This window comes from Pogonomyrmex barbatus, unplaced genomic scaffold (assembly GCF_055798465.1).
Source record: "Pogonomyrmex barbatus isolate J1 unplaced genomic scaffold, ASM5579846v1 scaffold10, whole genome shotgun sequence".
NCBI lineage: Eukaryota > Metazoa > Arthropoda > Insecta > Hymenoptera > Formicidae > Pogonomyrmex > Pogonomyrmex barbatus.
The window spans coordinates 8,240,194-8,254,651 of NW_028297099.1; the positions used below are offsets into that span (position 1 = coordinate 8,240,194).

At 33.8% G+C, this 14,458-nt stretch overlaps 3 protein-coding genes across 9 annotated transcripts in view; all 3 read right to left on the reverse strand.

The window, feature by feature from the left end:
- Positions 1-14,458, reverse strand: part of LOC105423105 (uncharacterized) — a 128,730-nt gene that overhangs the window by 107,507 nt on the left and 6,765 nt on the right. The window lies entirely within an intron of this gene.
- Positions 58-1,142, reverse strand: LOC148937918 (juvenile hormone acid O-methyltransferase-like; the record flags this gene model as incomplete). The annotated part of the gene is made up of 2 exons (XM_089070542.1): positions 58-916; positions 987-1,142. Coding segments are annotated over 2 exons (318 nt in total), but the record flags the coding sequence as incomplete, so codon positions are not given.
- On the reverse strand, positions 2,223-9,722 carry LOC148937919 (juvenile hormone acid O-methyltransferase-like). Its single transcript, XM_089070462.1, has 5 exons — positions 3,922-9,722; positions 3,629-3,800; positions 3,085-3,220; positions 2,862-3,009; positions 2,223-2,568 (listed from the first exon to the last, which is right to left on the reverse strand). Exons 1-5 carry the CDS (start codon positions 4,103-4,105, stop codon positions 2,375-2,377), a joined length of 834 nt encoding a protein of 277 aa, XP_088926588.1. The 5' UTR covers positions 4,106-9,722; the 3' UTR covers positions 2,223-2,374.

Genomic DNA, 14,458 nt, shown 5'->3' on the forward strand with positions numbered 1-14,458 from the left:
TAATATTAATATATTAATAATATATTAATATATTAATAATATATTAATATTAATATATATATATATATATATATATTGTGTGTGTGTGTGTGTGTGTGTGTGTGTGTGTGCGTGCGTGCGTGCGTGTGTGTGTGTGTGCGCGCGCGCGCGCGCGCGTGTGTGTGTGTGTGTGTGTGTGTGTGTGTGTTATATGAGTATCATAATATGTAACAGAATATAAGATACTCTGTATCTTATGTAATACAATATATCACAATATATATAAATTGTTAAATATCTTTTTATGCATAGATTAACAATAATTTAAATAAATCTACAGATAAATCTTTTTCGTTACCATATTATTCATTACTATATAATTTAGTTTTGTATTTTTTATATTCACGTATATAGTTAGTTTTGAATTCCTCTCTTAGATGGCATCGCATCTAAGAGAGGAATTCAAAACATGAGGAAATGGACAGCACCGAAGCTACAAAAAATTTTCATATAAATCAATGGACACAAATTAATCATAAGTATAACTGTATTAATGTATATTAATGTGAATAATAATAAATCATAATTAATATAGAACATTATTATGCTTGTACAGTTATAACACATAATTATAATTACAAATAAAAATAAGATGAAAAATTTGTGTTATATGACATCATGCAAGCATAATAATTTATTTTTATGTATTAATTAATACATAAAACAAATAAATTTTTAGTTAAATAATTTACTCAGCTTTAGTTAAATAGTTTAGTCAGTTAAACAACTTACTTAAAAATGTGTCTCTATCTACGTCAGAAATATCTATTTCTTGAAAACTGCAATAGTATACGCGAAATCCGATATTTTGAAGTATGTTTTTTAGCTCCTCACTAGGTTGGACTACATTATAAAACGGTGAGATAAAATTCGTATTCTGTTGAAATATCAAAATGATCAATATCTGTTTAAGAGTTTCAACTAAAAGATATATGAATGATATTAACTTGCATATAAGGTGCGAAACGGATATCCTTCGCCATAATTTTAAAAACTTCAAATGTATTGTGAAATGCTGGAAAGATCACAAGCATAAATCCACCAGGTTGAAGCATGCGATACATATTCTCGAACGCCGTTCTGTTATATTTAAAAAAAGAATGCCATCAAATTATGAAATATTTATTACGATATTTTTCCAAACAAGAAAATTAATATAACCACGCACAATAAAAGTAATAGCTTACTTTTATTTGTTTAATTATGTCTAAAGTTAGCCTTATTTCAATAATCTTATTTTTCTTGTTTTCTTATTTCCTGTATTACTGAGTATTGCAAATGCAGTGACATTTCATACGAATTTTATTGTCACTTAATGATATTTACATGATTTTTATATTGATTTTGATAATAGCTCGAACATGAGGCAAAACCTCTAAACGTTCTTGTGCTTTTCTTTTTTCATAATTTTAGATAAATTTCAATGTAACTGTAAATAACAGCTAAACTTAAGCACTTATTTCAGCGCTCAGCTCTCATTTGCTTTTTATGTATTTTTATTTTTTTACGGCAATCATTATTTAATATTTAAGAAAAAATAGGGCAAATAAGAAGCAGCGCTGTAAACGATGCGCAGTTAACACTTTTTATTACAAGAAAGTATAAATGTAACACTGTGTCCATTCGATGAGCTCAACCACAAAAAATAATGATATCATATCGCAACGTCAATCAACTGGATGACAACTTTGTATAATAATAATTATTAAGAACTCTTGTTAATATTTAATATTTGGTTACAAATATTATGTATATATAAAATATTATATATATTTTTAACAAATATTATGTACATATAAAATATTATATATATTTTTAGCCATGAAATTTTCATACGAAAATTTTAGAATATCTTAGAGAGTTCATAGCAAGAGTTCATAAGAATAAGAAATTTCAATGAGAAAATTTATTTTTATGTAATGAAAAGATTTTTAAAGAAATCTTTTCGAGTATCAAGGAATGCTACTTATTAAGTCTACTTATTTAGTTTCCGCCTTTCCAATTTATCAAAAAATATTGTAGTATTATTCTTAACTTTGCGAATTTTTTCTAATTACGAAAAATACTACTATTGAATAGTCCTAAATCTATCACATATTGATTTTGTAGAATCAATACATCCTATTTCCTCCCTGAGGAAGAAAGAAATCATCAATCATTTTTATAAATCAAATAATTCATAATTAAGCAAAAAGAGATAGATATGTTTTTATTTACCAAAATTCGTAACTTTTATATATGATGTAACATAATATATATCATAATAAATATACAAAAGAATATAATATAATATGTATTCTTACATATATAGATAATGTAAGACAGAATATATTTATTAAATATCCTTTCGGGCATAAGCTAACAAGAATTTGTGTAAATCTATTGATGAATCTTTTTCGTTATCATATTGTTCATTACTATGTAAATTAGTTTTATATTGTTTATATTCACGTATGTAGTCAATTTTGAACTCTTCCCTTAGATTAGGAGGCATCGCATCTAAAAATGAGGAAATGGATAGCACTGAATCTAAAATAAAAAATAATAATATAAATGTGTCAATGTACATTAATTGATCATAAGTAAGTATAACTGTATAATAATAAATATAATCATAATTAATGTAAAAAATTATTATGAATAGTTGTATAATTATAACACAAAATAATAATAATAATTACAAATAAAAAATAGGAAAATTGCAAAATTTGCGTTATACGACAATCAAGTATAAAAACTTATTTTTTATTATTTTACGTATTATTAGTTAATATATAAATGTAAAGTTTTAGTTAAATAGCTTATTCAGTTAAGTAACTTACTTAAAAATGTGTCTTTATCTATGTCAGCAATATTTATATCTTGTAAACTGCAATGATATATATGAAATCCGATACTTTGAAGTATGTCTTTTAACTTTTCAATCGGTAGGACTATATTACAAAACGGTGAGATAAAATTCGTTGCATTCTGTTGAAATATCAAAATATCTGATTAAAATCTGTTTAAGAGTTTCAACTAAAAGAAATACTAAATAATATTAACTTGCATATAAGATGCGAAACGGATATTTTTCGCCATAATTTTAAAAATTTCAAATGTTGTATTGTGAAATGCTGGAAAGATCACAAGCATAACTCCACCAGGTTGAAGCATGCGATATATATTCTCGAACGCCGTTCTGTTATATTAAAAAAAAGAATGCCATCAAATTATGAAATATTTATTACGATATTTTTCCAAACAAGAAAATTAATATAACTGTTTTAATAAAATATTAAATAAGCATAAGGTATTCTTTACAAAATGAAGCATAAAGCATTACATAAAAAAGTTATTAAATAAATACATTTCAAAATATTGTAAATATGTTCTATGGATATGTGTATATATATATATATATATATATATATATATATATATATATATATATATATACATATATATACAAATATACAAAATCGCTTAGATTTATTATGTGAAAGTGTTTACAATACTTTATTAAAAATTAATTAAAAATAAATTAAAAATACTATAACTAAATTAAAAATACATGACATTGCATCTGATGAGAGAAGATTTTCTTTACCTAATTTCGCTGCACCAATGCAAAACATGAAATGAAGATATAAAATCAAACTTGGAAATATATTTTTCAGGCAGATTTTTCGTTTCAATATCCAACGTTTCGAATTGGAGACGTTTGTTGTTATCATACATTTTCTTTGCGTAATCTATCATGGTTTTCGAAATATCTATACCTTCATAAAATAGAATCATAGAATCGAAAACAAATTTATATTGCGCCAATTTATATAATTTATATTTCTGTTGTATATAAACAAATTTATATTATTAATATTAAAATTTATTACTTCTTACCAATTACTATCGCATTTGGATGAAGAGCTGATAAGAGAATATCATTTGTTATATCTCCGGAACCGCAACCGATATCCATACATATCCCAGAGATATTTTTCAAGTCGTTTCCAGTAACATTTATTGCGATTAATGTACCGCGTTTTTGTACCTCGTTAGTAGAAGCGTATTTCGCTGGATTCATGTCTTATGTCACTATTATGTCGCTAACACACCGCTTTGGCAAAATAAGCAAATTTTATAGCTGCGCTATAATCTATATCTATATCTATAATCTAATTTTAGTTTGAAAAAAGCTAAGATTAGATTAAGACGAGAACAATAATTTAGTTTCCAAAGTCCATGAAAACATGAATGATTGAGAAATTCCGAAATTTAAATTATCAGAATTCGATTAAAATTAATTGTTAGATCTCTTAGATCTGACTATAAGTAGTGAACACCAATATTATATCATCACTTCTAACGTTCGTCTCCCTAGGCTAGAGATTCTCAACCGAGCTCAACAGTCGTGCTATCACGTTCATAGTTCAACTGTGATCGACATCCCCAAATCCGGCTGCCGATATCGCTTCCCACACCGTGGGATCGCCCTGATCCAATCTCTGTTCGCCACGGAAACACCGCGCAAATTGCTCCAATTTTAAGTCGCAAGTAGTTCGCGACATGCGCGTGATGTCCTGCTTACGACTATACAATATTAATACATAACACTAATTTTAAATTAATTTTAAACTATAATATTTTACAGAGTTTAATATAACCAATGACACTATTTTTCCCGCGAAGAAAATAAATAATTATATCTGATCTACGCATAATAAAAATAATAGGTTATTTTTGTTTAATTATGTCTAAAGTTAGCCTTATTTCAATAATCTTATCTTTCTTATTTCCTATATTATTGAGTATTGTAAATGCAATGACATCTCATACGAATTTTATTGTCTACTTACTGGTATTTACATGATTTTTATATTAATTTTGATAATAGCTCGAACATCGAGGCAAAACCTCTAAACGTTCTTGTGTTTTTCTTTTTTGATAATTTTAGATAAATTTCGATTGTAACAGCTAAACTTATACACTTATTTCAGCGCTCAGTTCTCATTTGCTTTTTATGTTTTATCTTTTTACGACAATCATTATTTAATATTTAAGAAAAAATAGGGCAAATAAGAAGTAGCTGTAAATGATGCGCAGTTAACACTTTTTATTACAAAAACTCACAACTTTTTATTACAAAATACCAAACGTTTCGATTCAAGTTTGAGTGATCTTCAGTGGCACAAGAAAATATAAATATAATACTGTGTCCATTCGATGAGACCACAAGAAATAATGATATCATATCGCAACATTATCGCAACGTTATCAACTAGATGACAACAACCTGACCCTTCTTATTATTAAATAAAATAACGTTATTTTTTGTAAATGACCCCTCACAATATCCCAGTTTGTCATCTATATAAATGGGGAATATGCCTAATTCATATAATTTGTTAAAATAGACATTTTCAAAGCATTTTTATTTATTTCTATTTATTTATTATTTGTTTATAGAAATGTTGTATACATTTTCAACTAAGAATCTATATTAATATTGGATATCTTTAGAAAAATTTATAGAATGGAGATTTATAGCAAAAATACAAAATTTATTAATAGCACTTTTATATCAATTAAATTGAAAACTATGTATCCCGTCTAAATGTGTTTTTTACGAATAAAGCAACAATTGAATGAACAATTTCGTAAAATGAGATAAAACATATTATTGAACACATTATTGAACATTCTCTTTCAGTGGCAATAATCATATGAAAAAAAGGAATGTTCAGCCATTGTTATTAAGCTAATATTCATAACTTTAAGCAGAAAAAGTTTATCAGATATGTTTTTGGAAAGTTATATGCGTGACTATTAATGTATTAAATTCTCTAATGTATTAACATATTAAATTCTCTAATTCTCCAGCGATATAACAATACAGAATAGAATGTACATTCTCTACATTCAAGCGTATAAACTTTTTAGTATTACTAAGCTCGTGAAATCCCATGCATTTTTTTACATATTACCCTCATTCATCGTTTTGCACTTTTATTTCCTTTCTGAAACTGTGTTTGCTATCTAAAATTATTTAAAGAACTCGATTTATTTATTTGTTAGATTAATTTTCTCCAAAAAATTTGGTTTATTTCAAATTATCCTTTTACCGGTAAATTGTGCATAATTCTGCTTTAATTGTTTGTTTAACCCATTTTGACTAGCTAGACGAATATCCTGAGCGATGTGATTAATATGGCAATTCGGATATATAAATTAACTAGCTCGAGTTTCGCGTAGTCATCTCGAATCGCAAGGAACTTTAGGGAGATTGCATGCAAAGCAAACACGTAAACGAAGGCCGCGGTTGAAACGTTCGAAACGCATTTACGTATCGTTACAAACATCCATTTTCTTCGTTCCCTCGAACGTCAGACGTCAGGTGGGAACGAAGGAACGAAGAAAACAAAGTTTACAGACAGGATTCCGGGGTTGTGTAACTGCCGAAGAGATTTTGCTCGTTCCGAGTTAGAGGACTAAGGGATCCTTTAGAAATGACCTGCTACGACTTGCAGATTTCTTGGCGGCGCTCCACGCCGTACATTAGCATCGGATTAGGCGGGGCGATTAGTACCATTATTTTCGCAGCCGATTCTCGACTCTCCGTACCGTGTTATTTTTCGATCGACAGTGATTAGACGACAGTGGCTGTTCTCTCGAACGTGCGTGAGCTCCCGAATCCCTCATCAACAATTACGGATCATTTTATCTCTCGTAATAACGTGGCTCGATTCATGCGAATATATAGATCCGCAGCTGTGGAAAAATCCATTTTACACGATAAAGCAATGGGATTATTTCTCGATATTTTAAAATTCCTCTCAGGCTTTCAATTTACCAGAAGTGACGAGCGACAGTAGCATCGCTAAAGGCATCCCTAAAGTGCGAGAAAATTTTGACGGTATCTGTGCGTCACCCACGTCTCCAGCATGAGTCGTCTTGCGTCGCGCCGCAACGGTTTCCCTCGAGCGCGTTTGCAGCATCAGCGCACGGTTACGCACGGGAAACACGTAAATTTCTCCGCGGACGAAACGATTAAAGTTTCGAGTGGCATTCATAAATGACGTCTCGGGACACTCGAAACTCTCGCGGAATCCCGCCGGGAGATTCGGGCCGCGTCTCCCGCCCGGGGGGCACCGCGAATTCCGAGTCGGTATGCGACGCATGGTTGTTCCGACTTCGCCGCAAGATTGCCGAACTTTAGTCAACGTTGCCTGTGACGGGATTGGCAGCGCCATATATACGTTCGCGTGCCACGGATTCCGCGTGTCGACGTGTATCTTCCGTTTATTGTTACCGCGAGGATCGTTCAGACGATCGTTCAGACGAAAATATATCGCTAAAATTGCCGAAGAAAAATCACGATAAAATCCATAAACATTAAATTTACATAAATTAAATTTACATAACATTAAACATAAAATACAAGAAACTTGATAGTAAGAGAGTAAGAGAGAGAGAGAGAGAGAGAGAGAGAGAGAGAGAGAGAGAGAGAGAGAGAGAGAGAGAGAGAGATATGGAAACAAATGTAAGCAAATTTATTTAAATCTTCTCCGAGATTTAGACTTTATCTTAACATTTCTTTAAAGTTTATTAAAAATTTATTTAAAATAAAACTAACTTAAAATTTACATAAAATTTTAGAAAATGTTTAAATGTTATGTATTTTTATGTACTTTTCATGTTTTATTAAAGTCTTCTGAAAACTTTTTTGAAATTGATTGAATAATTTGAATAATTGTCATATAATCATATGTATATATAATATATGGAATATCTTCAAGCACAATATGAAAGTTAATAGAAATATCTACGAGTAAGAAGACGAGTATGCATTTCTGAAGATAAATATGCAAACATATAATAAAACTTAAACGAATGCGAAGACAAGTCGGTTCTCATACAAATTGAATGAACAAAGAAACAGAGAGAAATATTTATTATAGTTTCCACCGGGAAGCGTACGATTCTGATATCAACTTATTTGTGGCGGACATTCCGCGATTGTAAACTTTACAATCGTGATATGTAGTTTACGAGAGGCAAGTCGATTAATGAATTCCCGATAACCATCCGGAGTGATTGGCCAAATTTAATTACCATCATGAAAGAGGAGACGAACCAAGATGGCCGGAAATGAATAAATATCCGGCCAGAAGTACGTACGTCTCTTCTACGAATTGATCCGTTTCGATCCTTTTCTATCTTTTCCATTTATTCCATCTGCTAGATGTAAGCATCGTGCATCCTGATGCGCAACGCAATGGAAAATTACGTGTCATATCTGAATCGGTTATTATTCTGAAGCCCTTTAAGCTGCGATCGATTTATCCACGAGCAAGACAATCGTCCGCGGTACAAAACAAAATTCCCATATGATGGGAATGACGTTTCTCCAGAAATGATAACATGACGAATTTCTCGTCTACACGCGTCTACTAATTGACAACAATCGCTAGAATTTTATTTAAAAAATTATATATTCCTCTCTTGCAATTAGAATATGAGATATAAAATAGGAAACCGTTCATAATTAATATTAATCGATATATTTAAAATAATAAAATCAAGTAGCATTGTTTGATCATTAGAAATCATTAGAACATTCAAATCAGAACATTAAAAATGTAGGAATTAAATGCCATAAAGAAATTCCACGTGTAAACACCAATTTTACGATCGATCTACCAACGATCAATCTCAGTCAAGAGTGCGAGATTATTGTTTCATATTGTTTCAATTGCTCGCGTGCTATAGATTTACGATCGCAATAACGCCGTGCAAAGTCTCACTTTCTTAGGCGCGAATTACCTCGATTTCCCTTAATGCGAGCGAGACTGGTAAAGACATTTTGCGTGCACGGTGTTTGCGTAGCCGCGAGAGAGAAATGCGCGCGAATGCAGTCGCGAGAGAGCAGTTGCTTATGCAACTGAGGGGAGTGTGGGGAAAACCGGAAGTGTTCGGTCAAGGTAAGACGTTGCCTCTACCCAACGCGAGTGCACATTATACCGGTCTACAATTTTCTGCGATCACTCTTGGTGCCTTCTTCGAGAATGCGACTCGCGAGTCGTCGTAACAATATCTAAAGTAAAAGTATTAGACGGAGAGTAAAATTCAGTTCAACGAGCAAAATACTTATATGGCGTATCTCACTTATTATAATAATAAATATTTATATGGCAATATATTTATATGAATTAAAAAAAAGTGATGATTGTGTTTTAACATTTTTCAATGAAATTTAATTTAAAAAAGCGTTTTTAAAATCTAATTTTTAGCGAATTTTAAAGCCTTTTTAGCCAAAACACGCTGTTGTATTCAAATACATTTTAATACAATTGTATAAATTGGAAACTACTAGATACTAAACGATTTCGAAAGTTAGAAAATTTCATCGTTGATGCAATGCAATATATGCATGATACTTCCTAATCGGGGAATATATATTATATACATATATATAAAAATCGGTCAGAGAATTTTATACGACACTTTATATTTTCATCTTTCATTGTGAACGTATCACCATTCTATTACAGCTCCAATGTACGAGATGCTTCGATCCCCTCTCGAGAACTCGATGGATTCTTCTCAATTTCTTCGGTGCTCGATTTATGACGTTCGATGAATTTTTTCGTAGCGGGCGATATTCAGTGCGAGATGGTTTGCCGATCCTCCGGGATTCCTTTTCAACGTTTTAAGTAGATGTCGGTCACTTTCGCCGGTTTCCGCGTGATCATGATAACACGATGTTTGGACTTTTTGGGCCGATGCGTTACGATGTATATAACGCTCCCAGCTTCTCGTCGGCTTCTCAGATGTGACAGAGCTGCATCGCCGGGAAAATGCCAAAAGGATAAAACGATTCCCAGTACGAGAAGAATGGAAATTAGAACGTTCGAACGCATGTTTCACTGATTATTGTTTCCCCGCGAGGCGATTTCGAGCGATTGCGCACGACATACGCCATACCGGTCTTTTGTAATTTCGCGGTCCATAAAAAAGACATGGGGATGTAGGATATTGCTATATCGTAGATTATGTCGTCGTAAAAAAAATTATGGAGTATGCAAACGCTCCCGATAACATATCGCGAGGCCGTGAATAATGTTATTACTGCAACACTGCAAATAAAAATGCATAAACGAATCATCCTCCAAGGCTATAGATAGTGTCTGATATAATATGAATTACATTTGAATAATGTAACTACGTAAATTTGTTTTGCAAATATTTCATATTTGCATTATACTTTTTAATATATAAATGATATTTTAGACACGTGATTACACGTCCGTTAATATTCGATTTTCAATCCAACGTCGGAGAATTTGACACTTGATTAAATTTCGTTTTCCGACTGAATCATTATGTGAAGAATGAGTCATTGAGTCAATGAACGAATGAATCTTCCTTCAAGCATTGCCATTAATAATTAATTTTTGTATAAAGTTATGGCACAAATCTTTCAGATAATTAACATTTGTAAAATTACAAGCCAATTTCACTTTAACTCGCAATAACAAACACAAGAAATTATTCGTTTATTTGAGGAACGGCTGAACAAACTATCAGCCAATTTTTGTCCCACGTTCCTTAATTAAAGAACGACCGATTTTTTTGCGGCGCGTAATCGCTACTCGACGCGGCTCGTAATGAAAATTAATCGCGTTTTAGCGATTAATTATCATCATTCGATCCGCGTGGCAGGGGTGTACGGGCTTCGTTTGCCAACGACATACACCGCAGTTAATAACGACGCCGCCGACAAACGCAGCCGGTTTCATTAATCCCCTGCGCCGATATGCCCGGCCGCATATCCGTCGTTGTTTGGCCGCGCGTACTAGTTTGGAACGATCGTTACGAGTGAGATAAAGTTACCCCGGGGACAGACGAGCCGGAATGTACGTACGTAGGACACCGGCTAGAACGGAAGTCCTCCCGCCGAAGCGGTCTGTAATCAGCTCGGAGGAAATGAACGTGGACATTTCCAGTCGTGGCACAAAGCGCGATCGTCGTTCGATAACTTCCGCAGCGACCTTTAAGTTAATACCTATTGTAAGCTTGTCGCCTGAAGACATCGATGCGACGATCAGCCGTCACTTCTATTTGACTTGAAACGACGACGTCAACGTACATTATTTTCGCGACGCAAAAACAACAACTTGTAGTTGTAACTGGCGATAATTATTTTTTAATCTTTAATAAATAAAAGCATGCTTACAAGCATAAAGACATAAAGTAAAGGAGGTATAGATATAGTGTGTAATATGTAAGAATATATAGAGTATATATAGTAAGAATAGATATAGTGTGTAATATGATAGATAATAAGGCGTAACAGAATGAGTATAATTAAGTGATTAATTTTGTAATTTAAGTTCCTTTCTTGACTGTAAGACTAAAGTACAAATTAATTCTATTCTATTCTAATAAAAGCGTATATTATATTACGCTTTTCTTATCAGTTTGTTTTACAATTCATTGGAATAGTACATTATGATATGGAATATAACTATGTTCGCATTCGTAATTATTCAATCTTCGAGTAATAATTAATATTTATAGTTTTATTTAAATACAGGTGATTTAAATAGATAATGAATTATATAATATGTCCTTCAAATTGTAAAAGTGATTTGTTAAGCTAATTTTATGCTACGGAGATAAGATTACTATATCGAGACGGAAGAAATGAGAGATTTTCTTTAGAGACTAGAAGACGGAATCCCATCGAGCTTTCTATCTTGAGAAACTTCAAGGAGATCAGCTAGTCTTTCAACAGCAATAACGGTCAACCCGATCATCCCTCCGTTTTCAGGGAAATCCGGAAAAATCGCACTGTCCGATCTCGCGAATTGGAGACGAGGAGAGGCGTCCAAGCCGCCTAGAAAATGAATCCCTGTCTCTATCGTTCGATATTCCAGCGTAACTTCACCGACACGTCGCACCTTCCAAATCACGATAAAGCGATCAAGACTCGACGAATCCTTTTTTTTTTTTGCGAGGCGCCTCGCAAAAATCGTGACGTGGCTCACACACAGGCGATCAATGCAAAATGGATGCTGGGCTTGGTCCTAAAACGAATGATGGTTCTAAAAGCGTTCCACAAACGGCTCGTAAACGCGAAGTAAAATGGCGAGCGAATAGCAAGGAGATCCAACAAGAAGGAAACGCGTCTCCGCGTCTCCGTACGCGATTTTCATCATTCTGGAATGATGGTGGGTTTCCGCGCGGTGTAACATTAACCCCGTAAATCCAAATGCGTCTATTTATCTCGCCATCCTATTTGGATGGAACTGATGGAGACGGCGAAGACGTGACGTTGACGTCTCTCCATCTTTACGATCGAAAATAAAACCAGAACATATTTTTACGATCGCGGCCAAATCAATATTCGCTCGTGCTCTTGTTAATTCCATTCGGGATCCTTCTCCAAAGGAAGGACGCAGTGTTATCCGGTTACGTTTATCAACGTAAACGAGGGATGTAAATTAAACGCCGCGGGAAGACGGAGGGTGCGCCCGTGACTGCGTACCCGGTGGAACAATTCGATTTACATATTTAACCACCGCGAAAATGTATCGACTAAATATATACATAAAGTAGCCTCGTTACATAAATGTCCGTTTTACAATTTAGCCGGGCTTCTCTGTGCCCGTTGAAGGTAACTAACCGTCCCATATCAAACATTGTCGCAGTTGTTCGGACGGCTGGACAACTATAAATAAAACTACTGGAATTAAGCATACCTTCTCGAATGTATTTTTGTCATTTTCATGTTAAAAATGTCCGTCCTTTCGTAGTCGTCCGCGGGAGCATGTGTAATTTTAAATTCAACCGTTACAATAACCGGGCATTACCGAGGATATGTAGGTCAATGAAAAAGGATATATTTCAGGAAGAATATTATTTCTCCGGCGCGTATCGCGCGCATAACACAAAGCGCGGATACATAAAGCGATAACGGCGCTTTAAAGGCGATCGTAAGGAACGGGATCAGACCGTTAAATTCAGACAGCCGTAATCTGTAATCTGGCGAATAGCCGCGCGACAACGTCTGGCTGAGAAATTTCAATGATGCAAATAAACCGCGACGACTATTGCGCAGAGATTGGTGAGAAAGATAAGTCGCTATCGATTGTGTCCGCCTTCAAGTATTAAATAAAAATTTGATTATCTCTCGAGAGCTCTTCAACTCGCGCTTTATTAAACAGCAATGAATGCCAGGCGCGCTTGGCAATCACATTAATTCGTCCTTTCGGCGTAATCGCGTTTGGGATTTGCGCACACATTTGCTCCCGATAGAAAGGCGAATAAGGCGAATAATTCGATAGAAAGAATCGCAAAGTAACCGGACGGAGTAATTGAATTTCAGTATTTTTGCGGGTCGCGGACCCGCAAAAATGTGATCGGGGATACGCGGGGAAAATTTATCGGGGGGATTGTCGCACATATATCATAGTAGGCGACATATGTAGGCGAGCTCTCTATATCCCGAAATACTCAAGCTGTGATTAAATTAGGCACGACGAAGATGCGCTACACAGGAATTCCCGCGGTATGAGGGACCCCGGTATCGTCCTGATCGAGAGCATAACCGAGCACGATAATTCCCTAATGTCCGATAGCGTAAAGGAGATTACGGCATAATACGATTCGTATCGTAACAAAGCTTTGTTACGCTATGCATTATATGCCGCATGTACAACTATGCTTTCTCTTATTAATTTATTTTTTTGTTAAAACAAATTAATTAACGCTATAATATTAACAACTGCGTTATACGAAAGAAAGTGATTAAAAGAGTAATAATAATAATAATAATAATAATAATAATAATAATAATAATAATAATAAACGACGCCAAAAGAACGAGGTGAGAGATAATTATTAAATCTGAAAAATGTTTTGGAGTAAACAAGTACAGATATTAACTCGCTTCTCGCACAAAGATCGACGATACGAAAGAGTTACGCGAGCCACGCGCCTTTTTAAAGGAGCCACGTGCCATTCGCATTTCGTATTTTAAAGAAGTTCGAAGATTAAGGACAATTTACGATACGCCGAAGATGGAAAGATTTACTCCAGTAACATATCGGTGCTCACAGAAATCCGTTATCTTAATAAATCACTTGCCGCAGCGTATTCGCTCGCACGAATTTTCATAATTCACACGCGCCGCGACGGTATGGTTTGCATTTACCTCGCAAGTGTTCGTTTTTCCGCATTACCGAAAATTGTCACTAATTGCTGCGCTCTACGATGGAAATAAGTAGATCCTCGCTAAATCCTCAGCCGACCGTACAAGTCGCGAAATATACACGGAACGTCCCGAGGCTATCGATTATTCCTTCAATCACAGACGCCAGTAATCAAATTAAGCGTATCATTAGTAGAGAAGTCTTTAGTGTTAAAAAAATTA